This window comes from Mchenga conophoros, linkage group LG16 (genome assembly GCF_057382185.1).
Source record: "Mchenga conophoros isolate Kocher_MC1m ecotype Shallow Benthic linkage group LG16, M_conophoros_male_GT1.1, whole genome shotgun sequence".
Lineage (NCBI taxonomy): Eukaryota > Metazoa > Chordata > Actinopteri > Cichliformes > Cichlidae > Mchenga > Mchenga conophoros.
The window spans coordinates 8,224,750-8,245,787 of record NC_140541.1 but is presented as its reverse complement, the minus strand read 5'-3'; the positions used below and the strand labels follow the sequence as shown (position 1 = coordinate 8,245,787).

Here is a 21,038-nt window from a genome sequence, read left to right as displayed (position 1 = left end):
AGATATTACATCAGAGTCAGCTCACCTTGGTAATAGAATAGAATAAACCTTTATTATCCCACAAATAAGAAAATTTGGTGGTTACACAGATCTTATAGCAAGAGGGATATAAAATATAAATGCAAGACACAAAGTGGTCCTATACACATAAGCAACTGAAGTTCGTATGCATGTACAGTGAACAAACAAGCTGATGAGTAAGATAACCAAAAAATTGTTAAACTGTGTTACAGAGTCTGACAGCTGTTGGTAAGAATGACCTGTTGGTAGCGCTCCTTCCTACACCGTGGGTGTAAACGTCTGTCGAACGAGCTGCTCAGTGCTCGTACAGTCTCATGCAGGGGTGAGAGGGGCTGTCCATGATGGATGTTAGCTTAGACAACATCCTCTCCTCCCCAACCTGCTCAGTGGACTTCATTAACCCAGCAAATGTCCAAGTGTTCAGTGATAATTTTCATAACACATGTAACGATGGCCCTGTAATATCAATTCCTTTTCAGGTGTGACTACACATATAAGAAAGATTGTCTCACTACCACCTATGAAAACCTTAACTTATAGCAACAAAACATCATGACTGGTACATTGCACTAAGTCAAACATTCAGGTCACCTTGAAGATTTTCTCAAACCACTTTCTTTTAGGATAGCTAGGTTTGCCGTTTAAATGTGTAGATATAAAGGTTTGTAAATTAACACAACACTCGTCTACTGAACAACATGCTCAGAATATTTATTGCATATATATATGTGTATATACAGTGGACACTGATTGCAGTAGTAATATCTTGTGCAGTACAACACAACAGCTCTATTACATTTTTCCCACGTTACAAAGAAAACATTGTTTATATTTGGTTAATTCATTCCAGTAAATCCCCACTGCAAACTACAACCTCAATAATTAACATAAAATTATTCATTTGCTGATTAGCAGCCATTATAAGTGGATTTTACAGGCAAACCTGATAAAGATGGAGTACTTTGCTGATGCATCAGTTTGGTTACTGTGCGTTACAGTCAGGCACCAGTTACAACGGTGATGTTTGAATCTGGGGAGATGAACAACCAAGAGAATTAAATGTCAAAAAAGCGAGTGAACCTTAAAAATGTAACATTTGATTTACTTTACAACAGTTTTCCCTTTAGTTTATTTTATTTTTCAGTTTCATAAAAAAGATCATCATTCAAAGCTGGCACAATTCCCTTAATGAAAATGTTGCATCTGGTGTAATTATTGATATTAAATAGATGTTTAAATTATGCTAACATTTTTCCTGTCTTATTATCACTTTGAACAAAGACTTGCAGTCCAATTCAGGTTGGTCCTTTCAAAGCGTGCCGACTGCAGTGATGAAATAAACTAAATAAATAAAAAGCTTAAACAATAATCATAACTCTTTGTAACAGTTTATAAATATCTTCTACAGATAATGTTTTGGATATAGACTTCTTTAATATTTTGTAGTTAAAAGTTCGTTGTGCTGAGACCTGTGATTAGTCTGACTGGGAGTTTATTTACCTTGAACATCTGTTGTCATGGTAATAAAGTTATCCCATGTGAAATAATATAAAACTAGTCAACATGAATAAAAGAAGTTAATAGAAATGCTTTGGTGGATTAAATGTTAATAATTTTTTCACTGACTGGATGTTATTCAAAAAGTTTTTTTACATTGTGCTCGTTCACACTTTGAGGACTGTTACACAAAGCATGGTTTGAGTTTAGTGAGGTAACTTCACTAAGCTCAAATCCAGGTTTTTCACTGTTACGAAGGTTCGCTTCTTACTGGAGTACATCGCCATGGTAACTTGCACTGCAGTCCTAAGCTGCTCTGAAGCTCTGTTTGGTATAAGAGAAATCACCACCTACTGACCAGTCAGTTTGACTTCTTTCTTTTTCATATTTTAGAGAAAAGATTACTTGATTAACTGATTGGGAGAACATACACTAGTCCTCAAGGTTAGTAAGCAACATTAGGTGAGATATAATGTTTTTACCTGCTGGTTGCAGACTGAAATATCTTTCAGGAAAGCCCCTGTCACTGTACGCACAGCAGGTGTAGTTTATGTTGAAGTCCTCCTCCTTCAGCTCAGAAAATATCAGCCAGGTCTCTAACCACGCACCTTTACTGGAGCCATCTTGGGGCAGCAAACTGTTGAAGACAATGAGATGAGATCGTCCTAAAATTCCCAAAAGTCTCAACGTTCTCAAAAGTAAGCAAATAAAACAAATTGATGGAGATTTAAGGTACTGACCGCTGTTCTAACATGTGTACACGGTGAGAGGTGTTAGTCTCAAAGAATCCATCTTTGTCCAACCAATAAATATCAACGATAGGCTTCCCAACACCCGGCACAAACACCAGGCACCTTTTACTGAAGTTGTACCCTGAAAACATGCGCAAAACAGTGACTCAGTATAAACATGAAACTGTATATTTAGCATTTACTCTCCCTGCAGAAGTCTGTGACTTTCAACCCAATATGTTGGCCTAAATGAAGCCTGAGATACATAAATATGAAATCAACAGAACACCACATTTCTCAGAAGATCTTAGAGGACTTACCGCTCTGTGCTTTGATTACATCATTGGAGGGTTCATGCACTTGTGGAACCAAAGAGTAATCCCCTGAAACAGAGAACATCAAATACTGTGTAGCTTACAGTAGAGGTTGAATAATCACAAAGATATAATGGAAATTGAATCATATTTCTCTTTCACAGTTTTACAGTAAGCAAACCTAAGAAACCATTATTACTAACACAACTGATGTTTCTTTTTCTGTTATTATTTTTATTGTTAAAATGAAGCGATTATGCTTTTTTCACCGGATTTTTGTCAACGTACAGTAGTGTCAAGATAGTCTTTGAGGCCTTTGGGCTGGGATGTGTTGGGCAACCGTGATTCTGTCCTTTCAACTGCGCTCAGTATAGAAGTCACGATACCTCAGCTCGCTTGCAAGTGTTTGGGAGCTGTTCTGTTCTGTTTTGTTTGTGTTTGAGGGCGTTACTGTATATGCCTGACTAACTGAAGTGGATATCACGGTCAGTTAGCAGTCAAACATAAACCTTGCTTGAATAACAGAACAAAGACACAGCTGCCCTTCTCAGCTGTGTGGGGGCTCCTGACGAGGTCTTTATCTTGTGTAGCCCAAGGCAAACACAGTTTTTGTTTTGTATTTCCCCGTCTTGTGCCACATGCTTGTTCAAGATATAACATAACAATTTTCACTAAGTGAATCTGTGAATCATAATTTGAGGTATCTAGGTGCTAACCTATAAGCTACATGAGGCTTAGCGGGGGATAATTATGACACAGTCAAACCCAAGTAAATGAAAACCAAGTTGAGTGCTCGGAAATACCAGCTTTATGACTGAAGAGCATTGTGCACATCTATACAGTTACTTATTGTATCATCACTGTTATTTTAAATTCATCTTTACATATGGACAAAAAAAAAAAATCACTCTGTTGTCTTCTTCCTCTTTTTTCAGCTGCTCCCTTCATGGGGCGCCACAGCAGATCATCTGCCTCTATCTCGCCCTATCCCTATTGCCCCTTTCTGTCACACCCACCCTCCACATGCCCTCCTTCACTACATCCATGAATCTTCTCTGTGTTCTACCTCTTTTCCTCCTGCCTGGATGCTCATCCTCAGCATTATATGTCTAACATAGCCCCTTTCCCTCCTCTGCATGCGTCCAAACCATCCCAGCCTTTCCTCTTTACATTTATCTCCAAACTGTTAACATTAGCAGCCTCTCTGATATGTTCAATGCTAATCTTAATCATTTTTGTCACACCCAGTATAAACCTATATAGATCTTCAAATCCCCCAGCTCGGCCTCCTGTCTCTTTATCATTGCCACCATCTCCAAACCGCCATTATCATTATCTTCCCTCCAGTCAATACTTCCATTGCTCTAGGTTGTCTTCCACCTGCTCCCTGCTCTCACTACAGGTCTGCAAACATCATAATTCACATCATCATAATCCTGTCTGACCTCATCTTCAGCCTGTCCATCACTATCGCAAACAGCATGGTCAATCCCTGGTCCCACCCCCACCTTAAACACCTTCTATCACTTCGAATGCGCCCCGCACCACTGTCTCGTTGTCCTCATACATGGCCTCCCTCACATACTTCTTCACCATTCCTGACTACGTCATTCAGAGCCAAAGTTCCTCTCCTAGCATACAAAAGTATGTCATCTGGACCAACTGCCCTTCCACACTTCATCCACTTCATAGCCCCCTCACTTCATTTCAGTGTTTCTCTTAATCTACAATCTCACCTTTGACCTCTGCGCTAATAGTCTCTGACACAGATCCTTTGATGCCACCCAGGGTGAATGTCAGAGTACAGGTATAGGTGCCTTTGTGTTGAAGGTCCACACTGGTAATTTTCAGTCTGGTACCCCAGTACTCATAGCTGCCTGTTCCGTCCTCTATGGGGTCACAACCCTAGAGGGAGAAACGCATAAGTCTTTTTTCAAATTAACAATGCATGAAGAAAAATGTTAACTATTTAAATTGGAGAACAGTTTACAGCCACTGGGATAGTTTTGATGCTCCTAATCTGTTCAGATAGACATTTAAAGAGTTCCATGATTTTTAATATTATTAAACTGTTTGTTTCCCTTCCACAAAATTAAAGGGCACGCACACAAACACACCGAGACTGGGATCTGCTGTCAGTCAAATTGCAATTTTTAAACACTCGTATCTCCCCAGAGTTTCAATACATTCCTGGTATTGATAGAAGTTGGAATAGTGGTAGTAAATAGTTGAGGCTGCAGCTACTGTGCAGTCTCTCCATTAAAACCATTAGGTTTCATGCAGCACTCAACAACAATTCTGGAGAACTCACTCTGTACCACTTGATGGAGGAAGAGATGTTGTAGCTGTTCAGCTTATTCATTTCGTTCTTCAGAGGGCAGTTCAGATTGTCAGTGACTCCTTTTGTAAGTGGCTGATAAGCTTTCCTCGGCCTTCCACATTCTCCTGTAGGTCTTTCATCCACCACCAGTCGGCTGGCCTCCCTGTAGCAGTGGGAAGGAGTCCTGTTGGGAAATTAAGCAGAAATATTATAAATGAATAGATAATTGGGCACACTCGCCCTGGCAGTGACGGTCATTGTTTGACCTTCTCCACAGTCAAAAATCAAACAATATTAATATTAAATTTGTTGGAATTGTAAGGGATCTTGATCTTAGATTTTGAAAATCTAAATCTAATTCTGTGTTGGGGATAGATAATATTGCAGCAGTGCCGCTGCACGGGAGGCGGACGCACCTGAGCGGAATCCGGTTGTTGTTGTTGGAGTGTGTGGCTGCAAGCTGCAAAGCTGCAGCCCGTGTGTGAACGGCAATCGGAATAAAAGTGTTTGAAAGTACTGAGATGTGGGCGGTTTCGTCATTCTCCTATTATAATTTCCAATACAGTAAAAGCCATAAACCACTCTGTGTTCACTGTGATTACTGATAGATCATGGAGGCAGTTCGATGAGTTGTGTAAGGTGTAAATTAATACTGTGTTCTACTCATTTCTAATATTTCTACTTCTACTAGTGCTTCCTACCTCAGTATGGTCACATAATCCCCACTGTCATTCATGGTTACATTGAGAATCCACAGAGTCTCCTCGTGCACCAGGATGTGACCAGTCTGACTGCTGATTTCTTGGCCTGACACCGAGTTGTACCACGTGATGTTGTACGGGACAGTTTTGAAATCAAAGACGTCTGAGGACACCAGTGTGCTTCTCAGCATAGCCACATCTCCAGGAACAGAGAAAACCCTCTCAAACTGGAGTTTGTAGTCAGTACAGTTCTCTGCAACATACATGTAAGTGTGGAATAGAGAAAATAGTTATTTAACCTTTTATTGCTGAGAAATCAAACATTTCAAAGTCAAATATAATGTTGTTATTTGTTTGAAATTAATTGAATTGAACTGAACTGAACTGAGATGTGACATATTTCCTGCTCCATGTGTTTTTACTTGAACTTTCCCAAGCAGAGTTAAAAATCAGTGTTGTTGTAATTCTATCCCTGGCCACAAGAGGGCAATAAAATACTTCAGATCATGCTAGTGGCTCAAACTGCAGCTTGGCAAAAACATGACATATGATAAATTTACAGAAACATTTAAAAATTTGTTAATGTGTTCAGTGTGTGTGTGTGTGTGTGTGTGTGTGTGTAAAATAGTGTTACTCACCCTCTTCAGATCCTCTACATATTCCACACAGCCCGAAGAAAAACACAAAGCTTACCAGAACTAGACTTAAGTCCATGGCTGAAAAACACACAGATACACAACATTTACAACACAGCATTCATGCTAGAAAGTATATAAACATCATAAAATAGCAGTCAGGCAACAACTGGAAAATTTTATGCAGTGAAAGCAACAACTTACCAGAGCCTTTAAAACCCATCAATGATCAGCAGAAATTAACGACTTTACTCTGCCTCAGATTTTTCCTCTGCTTGCTTCTCCCTTTCTCTTTCTCTCACGATCTAGCTTCCTCCCTCCTCATTCCTCATGAGTGACTTGTGTTGTTGCGTTTGAGGAGTTGTTTATATAAACCTCAAATGCTACATAATGCTCTTTGAGTGGAAACAGAACTTTGCAATTTTAGGCGTTGCTGGAAGAAGGAAACTGTCTTGTAAAGAAAAGTAGACTGAAACTAACAATGCAAAGTTTCCTCAACTGCAGTGCAGCCCAGAGAGAAAGTTTCAAGTGTAAACTGGAAAATACAAAGTCTCCAACCAAACAATTATCATGGTAAATGGACTGATTCTTATATAGCGCTTTTCTACGCTCCCGCAGTACTCAAAGCACTGTATACAACATGCCTCATTCACCCATTCATAGAAGCACTTCTAAACTCAAGTGGAAACTAATAAACATTCACACTCCAATGAATGCATCGGAGGGCAACTTGGGGTTATTATCTTGCCTAAGAATATTTGGCATGCAAACTAGGGAAGCCAAGGATCGAACCACCAACCTTCCAATTATGGTAAATGGACTGGTTCTTATATAGCGTTTTTCTACTCATCTGAGCACTTAAAGCACTTTACACAACTTGTGCATTCACCCATTCTCAAGCACATTTTTCTTAGTGCTTTATAACTAACATTCACACTCCGATGGATAGGGATGGGTATTGATAAGATTTTAACGATTCCGATTCCATTTTCGATTCTGTTTAACGATTCGATTCTTTATCGATTCTCTTATCGATTCTTTTTTCTTTTTTTTTTTTTTTAAAAAGGAGAACACTAAGGTCGATTAGCTTAGAACTTTGTTTTATATCTTCTCTTTGAACAAGATAGAAACTTAGGAGTAACATGGCCTTACAAACCCAACAGTGAGAGCTTCAGAGATCCAGCCTACGGCTCTTCAATGGGGTGTCACAGGGTCCCCAGGAAAAAAAATTGTAAATGTAAAATAATAAAATAAATATTCTTCTGTAGCAATAACAAAGTATAACATAAATTGTTCTGTGGCAATTACACAAGAATATCCAGTAATGTCCCTGCCTACAATTAAACACATTCACTTACCAAAAATCATCTGCTGTGGCAAACGGGTGCAAGCCTTTGACCACAAACTGAGTCACTGCTCTGTGACATTCGTCTATCCTGCCTGAAAGGAGACGCTGCCGGCAGACTGCAGCGAGAACTCCCAGCATCTGAGCCAGACTGTCACGGTGCGCTGTGACAGACCATGCGGTGGTGTGTGTGGTGGACCCAGGTGCGAACACAAGTGAGCAGACGGGAGTGAACTTTAAACAAAAGCGAGCCTTTTATTGTGGCTGGTAACGCAAGAGAAACAAACAAGAATAAGGGCAGCACAAAAGCAATAACTAAAACAGAAACCTAAACTGGAAATGAATTAAGGTAAGGCTATGACTTAGAATACAACAGACTGGGCATGGAAACATGGAGGGTGGGAACACAGACGACGCGACACAGACTGTAAGAAACACAGAGACTAAATACACATGAGGGATGATCAGGGGAAGATGACAGAAGCGACAGCATGAACTTGACAACACAAGACACACGGACATAAACACATGAAGGGCAAGGGAGGCTATATACAAGGGTAATATAATTACAAATGAGCTGGAATAACTAAATGAACCTAAACAATCAATAAACATCAAAACAGACTAAACACAAAACACTGGGTCGCACGACCCAGGACCATGACACCACCCCCCCACCAAGGGCTGGCTCCAGACAGCCCCAAACCAAAAGAAACAGACCACCGAGCCCGGGCGGGCGGCGGGGGACCAGGACGGAGGGACCAGAACAAGAAAAAAAACAGCCAACAGAAAACACTGGAGCATGTGACAAAAGTCCAAACATAGTTCAGGGGGTCGGCCCGGAGGGCGGCAACACACCAGCCCACAGTTTACGAGTTCAGGCGGCCGACCCGGGGGTTGGCAACCCAACAGGCCACGCCATCTCCCATCAGGAGGCTGTCCATGTGAGAGGCAGTGGCTGTGCAGTTCGGGAGGCCGACCCGGAACGCGCGGGCACAAGAGTTCAAGGGTCATACAGTCGGGGGGGCGACCAGGCGGGCGCCACAGGTGACAGAGCCGGTCAGGAGGCCAGCCGTGCGGAAGGCAACGGTGGCGGCGAAGGGGACGGCGGAGCAGCTCAGGGGGCCGGCCGCGCGGAAGGCAGCGGTGGTCCTCCAGTGTCAGGCGTACTGGCCGAGGCCCGGTGGGCACAGGACCAGTCGAGGTAGGACCAGGCGGTGGCGTGGCAGCCACAGGTGACGGAGCCGGACCAGGCGACGGCGAAGCAGGAGCTGCGGCAGAGGCTGGACCAGGCGACGGCGAAGCAGGCGCTGAGGCTGGGCCAGGCGAAGTAGGAGCAGAAGCCGAAGCTGGACCAGGCGTAGCAGAGGCAGAGGCTGGACCAGGCGTAGCAGAAGCAGAGGCTGGGCCAGGCGAAGCAGGAGCAGAAGGTGGCTGGATGGGCGGCTCGGGCCCCCCAGCTGACGTGGCTTGAGGCCGGATGGGCTCCTCGGGCCCCCCAGCTGACGTGGCGTGAGGCCGGATGGGCTCCTCGGGCCCTCCAGCTGACGTGGCGTGAGGCCGGATGGGCTCCTCGGGCCCTCCAGCTGACATGGCGTGAGGCTGAACGGGCTCCTCGGACCCTCCAGCTGACGAGGCTTGAGGCTGAATGGGCTCCTCGGGCCCTCCAGCTGACGAGGCTTGAGGCTGAATGGGCTCCTCGGGCCCTCCAGCTGACGAGGCATGAAGCAGCGGGGGTGCTGCGAGGTGCCGAGGTGGCACACCCAGGGATCCAGCTACAGGTGCAGGATGAGCAGTGATGGAGACCCCTGGCAAAACAGAGAGCTGAACAGGGGACTGAGCCGTTACCCTGGCAGAAGAAAGATGCCGCTGACTCTCTGGGAAGTTTAATGTAACATCACACGAGTCATTTTCCTTCCCACACACAAAGTCAGTGTCTTTATTCCCAGTCTTTGGTTCTTTACACTCAGAGGCAGAAAAACACAAACTCAGATTGGCTGCCTCACCCTCACCAGGATTACATAGATTAATCTTGGTCACACAGGCAGCATCTACCCTGTAATATTGCCCAGAGTCCGTAACGGTCTCAGCATCAGCTCCAGCGGAAGTTTCGCCATCCCTAGCAAGCGAGTTAACTGTTAAGAAAAACCCCTGTTCGAAAGTTGGACCCCCAAGGCTCTCAGAACAGTTCATTTCCTCTAAGGAAACGTCACGTTGTTTTCCTGTGACAGTCTTCACCTGTGACAGGGTTTCAGTCACCAAAGGGGCTAGTTCGACCACATGAGCTGCGTGTATAACTGAACCGTTCATGGAAACATGGTTAATCAGTTCATGGCTAGGTTCCTGGACCTCCATTAAGTCGGCACAACTGGGTAAAGAAGACTCATTCACGTCCATTTTGAAGTCATGTGGTGGACTTGTAACCTGATCAGAGTCTGTGCTTACAGATACAGCAGTTACACTTAGTTCTGATGGGATAGCTGGCACTAGGTTAACGCCAAGAGTCTGAATGAACTTTTCTGTGATTGGTTTGACAGAGCCATTAGCTTTAGCAGAGAACATATTAGGCACAAATGAAACAAAAGTGGTGCTGTCAGAGGGGATTGAAGCCTCATTACGCTCTGACTGACAGGAATCATGCGGCTCGGCCTGGTATTTGGCAGTCTCAGGCCTGCATTCCCCAGCTAGCCCCCCACCAGAAGTTGATTTAGACAGAGACTCTGAGTCATCTATGAATGGAAGTGCAGCTAACGCAGTGTCTGATAGAGCAGTGGCTGCCAGTGGTGGTGCAGACTGGGAGCTTACTAAATCAGTAGTGCTCCCAACCAACACCCCATCCTGAAATGAGTTAGAAGAAACAAAAGAACATGATTCCAAATTTACACAAACTGAAGGTAAAACATGATCATTAGAGACAGTATCGGAGGCCATCCTTGCCAGAAATGAGGCAGGCGAAGTAAAGTCTAAGCGGATTGGAGACGGCGAGCGGCTGGTAGGCTGTGCAGCAGGTGAGAGGTCCTCCTCCGGGATGAGCCAGGGCTTCCACCGGAGCTCGTCCTCCCGATAAGCCCGTAACACCTGCTGCCGCTCTTCCTCGCCAAAGTCTATGGCCTCCGTCGTCTCCGTGTGCCACGCCGTGCGGCCAGGCCGCGGTGAAGACGCGGAAGCCGACGGGGCGCGAGCGGAGGGTGTGTCGGTGGCGAGCCTCACCGTTCCAACCGCAACTGCTTCTGGCTCGCGAAGCAGCGGGGAAACGGGACAACAGCAGGGCTCTGGCGGCACCGCCCGCACACTAGGCAGCCGTGGCTGCGGACAGAGTTGGAGAGCGGTGATGAGAAAGTCAGTGATCAGCGGGTGTAGTGCCTCCCATAGCCAGGGAAACACAGACACGCATACTCCCGCTTGGCGGGCTAACTCCTCCCGTTCCTCCTCTCCGGAGCACCGCAGCCATTTACCACATAGCGACTCCACCGTCTGGAGGATCTCCCTCTCTTGTGTCGCTGGGTCCGACATGGTCGCGTCGTACTGTCACGGTGCGCTGTGACAGACCGTGCGGTGGTGTGTGTGGTGGACCCAGGTGCGAACACAAGTGAGCAGACGGGAGTGAACTTTAAACAAAAGCGAGCCTTTTATTGTGGCTGGTAACGCAAGAGAAACAAACAAGAATAAGGGCAGCACAAAAGCAATAACTAAAACAGAAACCTAAACTGGAAATGAACTAAGGTAAGGCTATGACTTAGAATACAACAGACTGGGCATGGAAACATGGAGGGTGGGAACACAGACGACGCGACACAGACTGTAAGAAACACAGAGACTAAATACACATGAGGGATGATCAGGGGAAGTGGCCACACATGGGAACGCAGCTGATATACATGAACTTAACGACAGGAGGAGTGAAACTGAATACACTGACATTCAATACAGACTTTCAAAGTAAAACAGGAAACATGGAGATTAGACATGACATGAACTAAACATAACCATGCAGACATGACTCATGACAGATAGACGCACGAACCAGGGAGACTCAGTACAGGGGAAGATGACAGAAGCGACAGCATGAACTTGACAACACAAGACACACGGACATAAACACATGAAGGGCAAGGGAAGCTATATACAAGGGTAATATAATTACAAATGAGCTGGAATAACTAAATGAACCTAAACAATCAATAAACATCAAAACAGACTAAACACAAAACACTGGGTCGCACGACCCAGGACCATGACACAGACTCTGTCTCTCTCATCATGGTCACCTACATGTACAGTAATGGCAGGTCTTGTAATAAGGCAGATCGCGCTAACATAATATGCACTGTTAGTTGATTATTTACCTGCCGCATTAACGGAAGAGGGCGTGCAAACGTTACCGCTGCTGCTGGGAGAGTCACGAGTCCGGAGTGGAATTAAAAACACGACATTCATTTAAGGTCATCGCGTGTTTTGTGAGCAAATGCTTTTGCATATTCGTAGTGTTTCCTCCCTTAAATGAAATATCTACTTTGCAAGTTGCCCTGTTGTCATCGGTTCTCATAAAGTATAATCAAACTTTTGAGCGTTTGAGCCGCTTAGGCGCCATGTTTCCTGCCAGGTAAATGACGCTCCGCAACGTGGTGACGTCATTCGGGGCGACTGGAATCGATAAGGGAATCGTTTGCAAAAATGGCAAACGATTCGAAGGAATTGAAACAGTGGGAACCGGTTCTCAACAAGAACCGGTTTTCGATACCCATCCCTACCGATGGATGCATCGGAGAGCAATTTGGGGTTAGTATCTTGCCCAAGGATATTTGGCATGCAGGGGAAACCAGGAATCGAACCACCAACCTTCCAATTAGTAGGTGATCGGCTCTACCACCTGAGCCACAGCGCCTGGTATTCCCAGGTGGTCTCTCATTCAACTACTAACCAAGCCCAACCCTGCTTAGCTTGCGAGATCGGGCATGCTCAGGGTGGTATGGCTGCAGTCAGTCACTGCCTGACTCTGCCAGCGTTGGAGAAAAAAACTGCTTTACTTATTATTTTAACCTTCATCTTGGCAACTGGGGTGAGCACAGACCGCTGAAGTATTGTCAGTCAGTTTGTTCCCAATGATGTCACATTATTGCTTTCCATTTCTACTTTGATTAGTGCTTTAAAAATCCAAATGTTTTGGGGTCCAAGGGGACCACAATCAAAAGCACCCAATCCGATGTGTGAAGTTTTAATAAGTTTTAAGTTTAATAAATGGAACTCTTTGTAAATATTTGTTTCTCCTATCACATGCAAGCATGTCTGAAGACTAGCACGAGGCAAAACTGTGTGCTGTAACTGCCTGCAGTCCTACTGTTGTCTAAGGCTGTGCTGCCCTATAGGCAATTATTTAAGACTGTTTTTTGTGTTTAATACATCTTGACAATTGTGATTTTTAAAGTCTAGAAGAACTGGCTCGTTTCCCTTAGTTTTACTTAAAAGTAACTTTATTTGTCTGGGTAAGCCTGTGATGACATCACTTCCTGTCCAAAAAAATTCGGCCCTGTCTCACTATAGCTGTGTCCCAATTCAGGGACACAGCAATGACTGTTTAAAAGACTTTTATACAGTCATTGGTAGCGACACGTACAAATCGAGTCTACCCGATCCATACCTCGCATGTGCAGGTGTTTTCCAGGGATCTGGAAGCTGTTCGGATGACTTAAAGCAGCAGCACTTTCTGCACCTGCATAAACTCCAGGACACGTTTACTAACAGTGTTTGTTGCTGTGTGTGCTGCAGCTGAAGCTTTGAATTTTTTTTTTGAGAGTTAATATTTTGGCTAAGATAAGATAAGATAACCTTTATTAGTCCCACACGTGGGAAATTTGTTTTGTCACAGCAGGAAGTGGACAGTGCAAAAGTTATGAGGTAAAAATTAGAATACAATAAGAATAAATACAGTACACAACTGTACAGAATAGAATAAAATAAAATACTATATACAGTAGAATAAAATAAAATAAATATACAATAAGATAAAAATAGAATACAAATACAAATACTATATACAACTGAGTAAAAATACAACGATGACAGAAAGGATTATTGCACTTAGTATTATTGCATATGTATGGATGTGTGTGCTTGATCAGTTAAAGTCTTTATTATGGAGTCTGACAGCAGTGGGGAGGAAAGACCTGCGAAATCTCTCCGTCCCACACCGTGGGTGCCGCAGTCTCCCACTGAAGGAGCTGCTCAGTGCTGTCACAGTCTGCTGCATGGGGTGGGAGACGTTGTCCATCAGGGATGACAGCTTAGCCGCCGTTCTCCTGTCACTCACCACCTCCACTGGGTCCAGAGGGCATCCTAGAACAGAGCTGGCCCTTCGGATCACCCTGTTCAGTCTCTTCCTGTCCCCAGCAGAGATGCTGCCGCCCCAGCAGACCACACCATAAAAGATAGCAGAAGCCACCACAGAGTCATAGAAGGTCTTCAGGAGTGGGCCCTCCACTCCAAACGACCTGAGTCTCCGCAGCAGGTACAGCCTGCTCTGCCCTTTCCTGTAGAGGGCGTCTGAGTTATGAGTCCAGTCCAGTCTATTGTTCAGATGAACACCATACCTTAATCCATACCTGCAATTTTTTTTGCCCCAAAAAGAGTTATGTATGAAACGACGGAGAGCACGGCAGCTCCGTACAAAGACATACGTGACGAAAAGGCAAAAAACGGAGGAGGAAAAAATCAAAGGAGTGAAAGGGTCAGACCCACACCCAAACTTCTCATGGCTTCCAAAGCAGGAGAAATGCTGGCAGCATGCTGTCGTTTTCTAATAAAAGTGTTGGGAGCTCTGAAATGTGTGGAGAACATCTCAACACACACTCAACCTGTAAACATGCAAATGCACACACACCTGCTGCTAATGCAGCCAGGGTTTGACTGGTACCATTCATATGCAGCAGGGGGCACCAGAGGGCTGGGAAAGGTTGGAGGAGCAAAGCATTGATGTTGGAGCAGCAGGCTGGTGATTCTCCAGAGGTTTTTACCAGCCGGGGATTACCAGAGGTAACGTTATGCAATATATTCAGTTTTATCATTCACATCCTGTCATGGCTCGCTGCGTGGCAGGCAGGATGAGGACCCAATCGCAAAAACTCACGGACTCAAGGGATGAACTCAAAAGGCAGGGAAATCCACGCAGCATGAGGGAGAACGCGACACAGAACTGAGGGAGACGCAGACATAAATACACCAAGGGTTAACAAGCGGAGTGGGAGCACATGGGGAACACAGGTGACACTGATAATAATCACGAGACATGGCAGGAGTGAACACAACACTGACGGGAGAGGTGAAACAGGAAGTACAGAGGTTCAGACAGGAGGAGAGAGAGCACGAGTAGAACACCAACATAACGGGCAGGGGAGACACGGAATAAACACGAAAGGGGACGAGGGCTCATGAATACACAGAGGGGCACACAGGGGGTGAGAGTCACAAAGGGAAAGCACTCAGGGAACAACACAACAGGGCAACTCAGGAAACATGGCCTAAACAGGGAACTGAATACAAAGACACATGAGAACTAAGAATACTGGGCCAACATGGCCCAGGATCATGACATATCCAATGTTAACTGTAGCTGGACCTCCTCAAAGCATCGACCAGGGTGGCACATACTAGGGCTGGGTATCGTCACTGATTTCTAGAATCGATTCAATTCCGATTCACAAGGTCCCAAATCGATTCGATCCACGATTCGATTTAATTCGATTCGATTCGATTTAAATCTGGGAAATTTTGACAGTCAGAAGTATAATTCAGATCAGAACATTTACATATTTTTGTATCTATAAAAAGGAAGCTGACACTCGCAAGACTTTATCCAAGGTGTGAGCATCACAGCAGATGCCTTTGTGTCAAAGTAGCTGAGGATAAAACACAGAAAAACATGAAGGTTTTCCTGGCCTGGGATTTTATAAAAATATTCTGCAGTACATCAAAAACGAAAGAAAACCATTAATTAATGAACATTACCTCTGACGTTACAGCGGTTTTATTAGACACACGGTTAAGCATTTTGCATTTTGAATAATATTAAAAAGTTTAAATTTGTTCAGTATTGAACAGCAGAAATGAGGTTTTCTTTTCGGAAGAATGTAAAAGGGAAAAAAACAGCGGCTGACAGCGCTGTAAACAACAGTAGACTTGTGCGTAACAAGCAAACGAATAATGAAGAAAGCGAAACTGTTCGAGAGAGGGGGAGGGAGAGAGGGAGAGAGAGAGAGCTGCGCATCGCGGTGGAAGCAAAACAGTAAAAGTCAGAGTGAATTCATGACGATGTTTATGTGAAGCGTTTGGATCTTCTTTTGCTGCTGGTTCGGTCAATATTGTTTGGAGAGAGATCAAACTAACAGCTTTAGAATCAGCGCATAAAGGGCGTGAACACAAAGCGCGGACCCGGATCAGCGAGCTGTCGGCTTTCAGCCCCGACCGTGAGAAAGGCGACATCTAACTGATTCTGATCCGCGGGTCGCGCTGTGTGTTTAAGTCTATGTGCAGAATCCCTGTACCTGCTCTCATTTACTGTTTGGTGGTTCTTGAAATTTTGTGAGATGTCACCAGAGATTCTGGCATTTCGGACAAAATAAATTTATATTAAAAAATCGATTCAGGATTTTAATGAATCGATTTTACGTTATCCAAGCCAGAATCGATTTTAATCGATGAATCGATTATAAAAACCCACCCCTAGCACATACTGCCCTATGCCACCACCGTAGATCCGCCCCTGCTGGTCTCTACCATTAATACCAGTAAGATTTAAATCCAGTGATGAAAATATGACCAAGCATTTGCAGCGCTTGGCGTCACTGTGACTACGGTGGGAGACTACTGAGTAGTTAATGTTGCTGATCGATTTAAATCTAATTTTATTTTTCAGAATCAAAATCGGTTCAAGTCGGTCAAAAGATGTTTATAGTTTAAATGAGTTGTTTTTTTTATTTCAGGCAAATTGATTTACTTTAAGTGTTGTAGTAGTTTAGAGAGTTGCAGTACTACTATAAGCACATGAAATATTTTCTGTTACAGACTAAAATAAAAATGTTAATAAAGTTATTCTTTGTTTTAATTGAATCTATATTTCTTTCGTTTTTCTTTTGTTTTCGTTAATGTTAATATGGATGCAATGTTATGCAGAGATGTACTTATAATAACAAATTTATAGACATATGATACTATAGTCACGGGGGAGAGTGGTGGTGGGGGCATGGTGGGGTTTTGGGCTTCACCTGTACACAGTGTTTGTTAGGAGGACACAGACTGTGGGTGACAGAGGTCTGCCCCTGCCACAGAGCACAGGTGCCACCTGCTGGTCCTGCTGGGAGGTTGTGTGGGCTGAGTGGTTGGCCTATAGAGATCGACAGACCACGTGACTTTCGCGCATTGCATTGTAGCTATGAGTGGCAGCAGAATCAAAACACTGCATCAAGTGCTAGCATTTCCAGCACCAGTTATCATTAATTCTACAGTTTTAAGATAAGATAAGATAAGATAACCTTTATTAGTCCCACACGTGGGAAATTTGTTTTGTCACAGCAGGAAGTGGACAGTGCAAAAGTTATGAGGCAAAAATTAGAATACAATAAGAATAAATACAGTACACAACTGTACAGAATAGAATACTATATACAGTAGAATAAAATAAAATAAATATACAATAAGATAAAAATAGAATACAAATACAAATGCTATATACAACTGAGTAAAAATACAACGATGACAGAAAGGATTATTGCACTTAGTATTATTGCATATGTATGGATGTGTGTGCTTGATCAGTTAAAGTCTTTATTATGGAGTCTGACAGCAGTGGGGAGGAAAGACCTGCGAAATCTCTCCGTCCCACACCGTGGGTGCCGCAGTCTCCCACTGAAGGAGCTGCTCAGTGCTGTCACAGTCTGCTGCATGGGGTGGGAGATGTTGTCCATCAGGGATGACAGCTTAGCCGCCGTTCTCCTGTCACTCACCACCTCCACTGGGTCCAGAGGGCATCCTAGAACAGAGCTGGCCCTTCGGATCACCCTGTTCAGTCTCTTCCTGTCCCCAGCAGAGATGCTGCCGCCCCAGCTATGGTATCTTGTTATGAAATGTTGTGTGTCAAAGCTAAGTTTGATTGGGAAACTCAAAGCTCAATAACCTGTATCAACAACAATTCACTGCAGCCTGTGCAATATTTGATGCATCATAATTTATTCCAGTCTATCTTGCAAATACATGTTTGCAATGTCATGCACAAACACACACAACTATTAGATCCTTAAGATCAAACCTGTGTCATTCTTTTGGTCCACTGCAGTGTAGTAGTGCAACCATGGCTCAGGGGGTTGGGAAGCGCATCTGTAACCGGAAGGTCGCTGGTTCGATCCCTGGTTGTTGTGTCCTTGGGCAAGACACTTTACCCTACCACTGGTGTTAGCCTCCCTTCTGTCAGTCTGCCCCTGGGCAGCTGTGACTAAAACTGTAGCTTGCCTCCACCAGTGTGTGAGAGTGAATGAATAGTGGCATTGTAAAGCGCTTTGGGTGCCTTGAAAAGCGCTATATAAATCCAATCCATTATTATAGTAAAAAAAAACTCCCCCCAAAAAAAGAAGTGAAGTGGCCCCAAATGTCCAGGATAGAGATCAGAGGGTTAATGCGCAAAATGTATAAAAAAAATATTGATTACAGGATAATACATTAATGTTAATATCAACAATAAGCTTTTTACTCTGAAGTTACAAGTATAAACAATGCTGTTACATTTACACTTAAATTCTTTACTACAAGTATGGAAACAAGTGAACAACATTTTATAATAAGTTTAACTGGAATTCTGTACACTGAAAAGCAAACAACACATAAAAAACACAAACAAACAGCCATTACCTTCATCTGTCCATTAAATGTCAAACATCGCATTGACCCGTAGTCCCTGCTCGTCAGCACATGCTTTTAAAAAGAGCTCCATGTCCTCTGCAAACTGAAAAACAAAGAGGAAGAAGTCCCTCTACACAAAAACACTGCAGATGACAGGCCAGGCAAACATCTATTGACCTGTTTGAATGCCTTCACATCATGTGAGCCTTGAAGTTTTTTTGTAAGAAGACTAAGACCACAGTGAGGGCGTTTCATTTTCATGGACTTTCCACAAGCCACAGTTTCATTTAGCACAGAGGGTAGAGCACATGAATGTTCTACCCAAGATTCAGAAAATGGTTTAGATGCCGGAGACAAGACATCGAGAGGGAGATGGGGCTCCACGGAGAGTTCAGTGGGGAGCAGTCCTGAATGCTGACATGACAATAATTGACTTGCCATATCCCCACGCTGTATGACTGTCATGTTGCAGACCGGGCAGTGAAAGTGCACCGGCATATCATTTTGTCTGTAAGAGAGAAAAAAAGAAAAAAAACAACAACAACATCTAATTTAAATGTAGTTGTATAGAATGCAATCAGTTTATCTAACAATCAGATTGTACATATTAACAAAAATATCCAAGCCATCCTCAATAATGAAAGCAAAATGGTGTGGATCACAAGAGCTGTCAGGAAATGTGGTGAACAGGAAAAAATATTTAATGAAAACACTTTTTTCTCTTGCTGATGAATACACTGAACTGCACAGTGTGAAAAGCAACATTTAAGTCAACAAAGAGACTGCAGAGGTGCTGAAAAGAAGTGCATATTTATAACTTTAACTATGAGGTATATTTAATACCAACATACCTTTGAAGGCAAAGCATTTTTAATGTGTCCATTTATATGCTGCTCAATCTTTGCCCTGACAGTAGGGCTGAGAGTGGGGCACAGAGGGCAGTGAAACAGCCAACACGTGGTGCATTCCTGCAATTCTGGCTTGGAGGCAGAACTCCAAATTGATATTTGCATCTAAAACAGATAGAAAAACAGATAAACACCATATACACATTTAGGTTCAGGTTTTAGCAGAAATAACACGTTACAGTTAGCATGTAAGAGATTTGGGAGAAAATTCTTTACAAAAACATAATTTACAAGACACTTATTTGTGACATACGTATAGATTGACATATAACAGACAATTTAACAAAGGCAAACTAAAATCTGGGCAATAAAAAAGCAGAACAGAATGGAATAGAGAATATTAGTATTTATACATATATAAAACTCTGTGACGACCTTTACAATGTTTTTGCAGGTGGAATGAGAGACATGAACAAAGTGCAATATGCAGTAAATGGAACAATGTGCATTGATGTTACAGATTGTGAAAAGTAGTGAAGTGAATTTGTTCATAACAAGCAAAAATCAAATACGTTTGAAACTGACCGCTAAATGCTAATCAGAGGTGTCAAAAGTGCACACATTCCTTACTAAAGTTTAGATACCGCGGGGGTCTGACCGTTGTTGTAACGCTAACAAAGTGTAAGCAAACTAGATGATTCCTAGAATTATATAATTATTAACGGCAAATTTAGACATGAAAGACTCTGTCCCAACCTTTACAATCCAGTGGCGTGTCCAGGGGGGTGACCTGGGGGGGCACAGGCCAACCCCGGTGCCACCCCGAAGCTAAATGTATGATTATGTTTTCACAGTGAAGTTCAGATATCCGAGTGTAAGTGAATGCAGTATCGGCTTCTGCACTATGAGCATCATGTTAGCAAAGGTAGGAGAGCCAAGCACAAAAGACGGCGCAGCAGAAAACAATTTTTCAGCGAAAGATTAACAGGTTAACATAGCTGGACTGGCCATCGGGCATACCGGGCATTTGCCCGGTGGGCTGATGACTTATTTATTTATTTTTTTTGTAACAGCATGAACAATGAGAGGTGGTGGATTGGCCAGATGCTGGCTGATGTGTAAAAAAAACTAAGTTGTTTGGTGGTGGCTATGGCGGAGCTTCCACAGAGGCCAGCAGGTGGATGAGGGAAGGGGAGGCAGGAGGAGCAGAGACCCGAGGCAGCCGCCGGTCCGAGTGTCAGGTGACCTGAACTTCAGGTAAGAAGTTATGACCTGCAGTCTATCTGGGTCAGATATGAACCAAGTTTAGGTGCAGTTTATTTTCATGTTGCTGACCTTTTACAGTCAGTTACAATAACTCATACTGCGTGAGCTAGCATGACGGAGTTTCTATACAGCTGGGTGGGTGCTATGATGTTACTGATAGTGAACTTTATTTTATTCATAAGGTTAGTTAGTAGAGTTGCCAACGGCTCCTTAAAAAATGCAATGGTCCCTCATTCAGAGAAAATATTACACGTTTTGTGTTGAGCTGAGAAGAGACGCAGTTTGTCCCGTTAGCTATAATGAAAAAAAGACACAAAACTGGAGTTATTCTGTCTTTACGCTGCACAGCTGCCTCTTCTTCTCTCATTCTCTCCCCTGCCTCTCCTGTTCCTACTTCAATCATGAAACTGATCAATGATCAGCTGATCGGCTTTTCTCTCTTGTTTATTTATGCCCACTTTGCGCCAGAAAGAGGA

At 43.6% G+C, this 21,038-nt stretch overlaps 1 protein-coding gene across 1 annotated transcript; it reads right to left on the bottom strand.

The window, feature by feature from the left end:
- Positions 1 to 30: 30 nt before the first annotated feature.
- LOC146556221 (interleukin-1 receptor type 2-like) lies at positions 31 to 6,512 on the bottom strand. Its single transcript, XM_085249824.1, has 9 exons — positions 6,424 to 6,512; positions 6,223 to 6,300; positions 5,585 to 5,837; positions 4,875 to 5,067; positions 4,300 to 4,468; positions 2,570 to 2,632; positions 2,259 to 2,391; positions 2,001 to 2,155; positions 31 to 1,051 (listed from the first exon to the last, which is right to left on the bottom strand). The coding sequence occupies exons 1-9, from the start codon at positions 6,440 to 6,442 to the stop codon at positions 1,020 to 1,022; spliced, it is 1,095 nt and encodes a 364-aa protein (XP_085105950.1). The 5' UTR covers positions 6,443 to 6,512; the 3' UTR covers positions 31 to 1,019.
- Between the last annotated feature and the right edge of the window lie 14,526 nt (positions 6,513 to 21,038).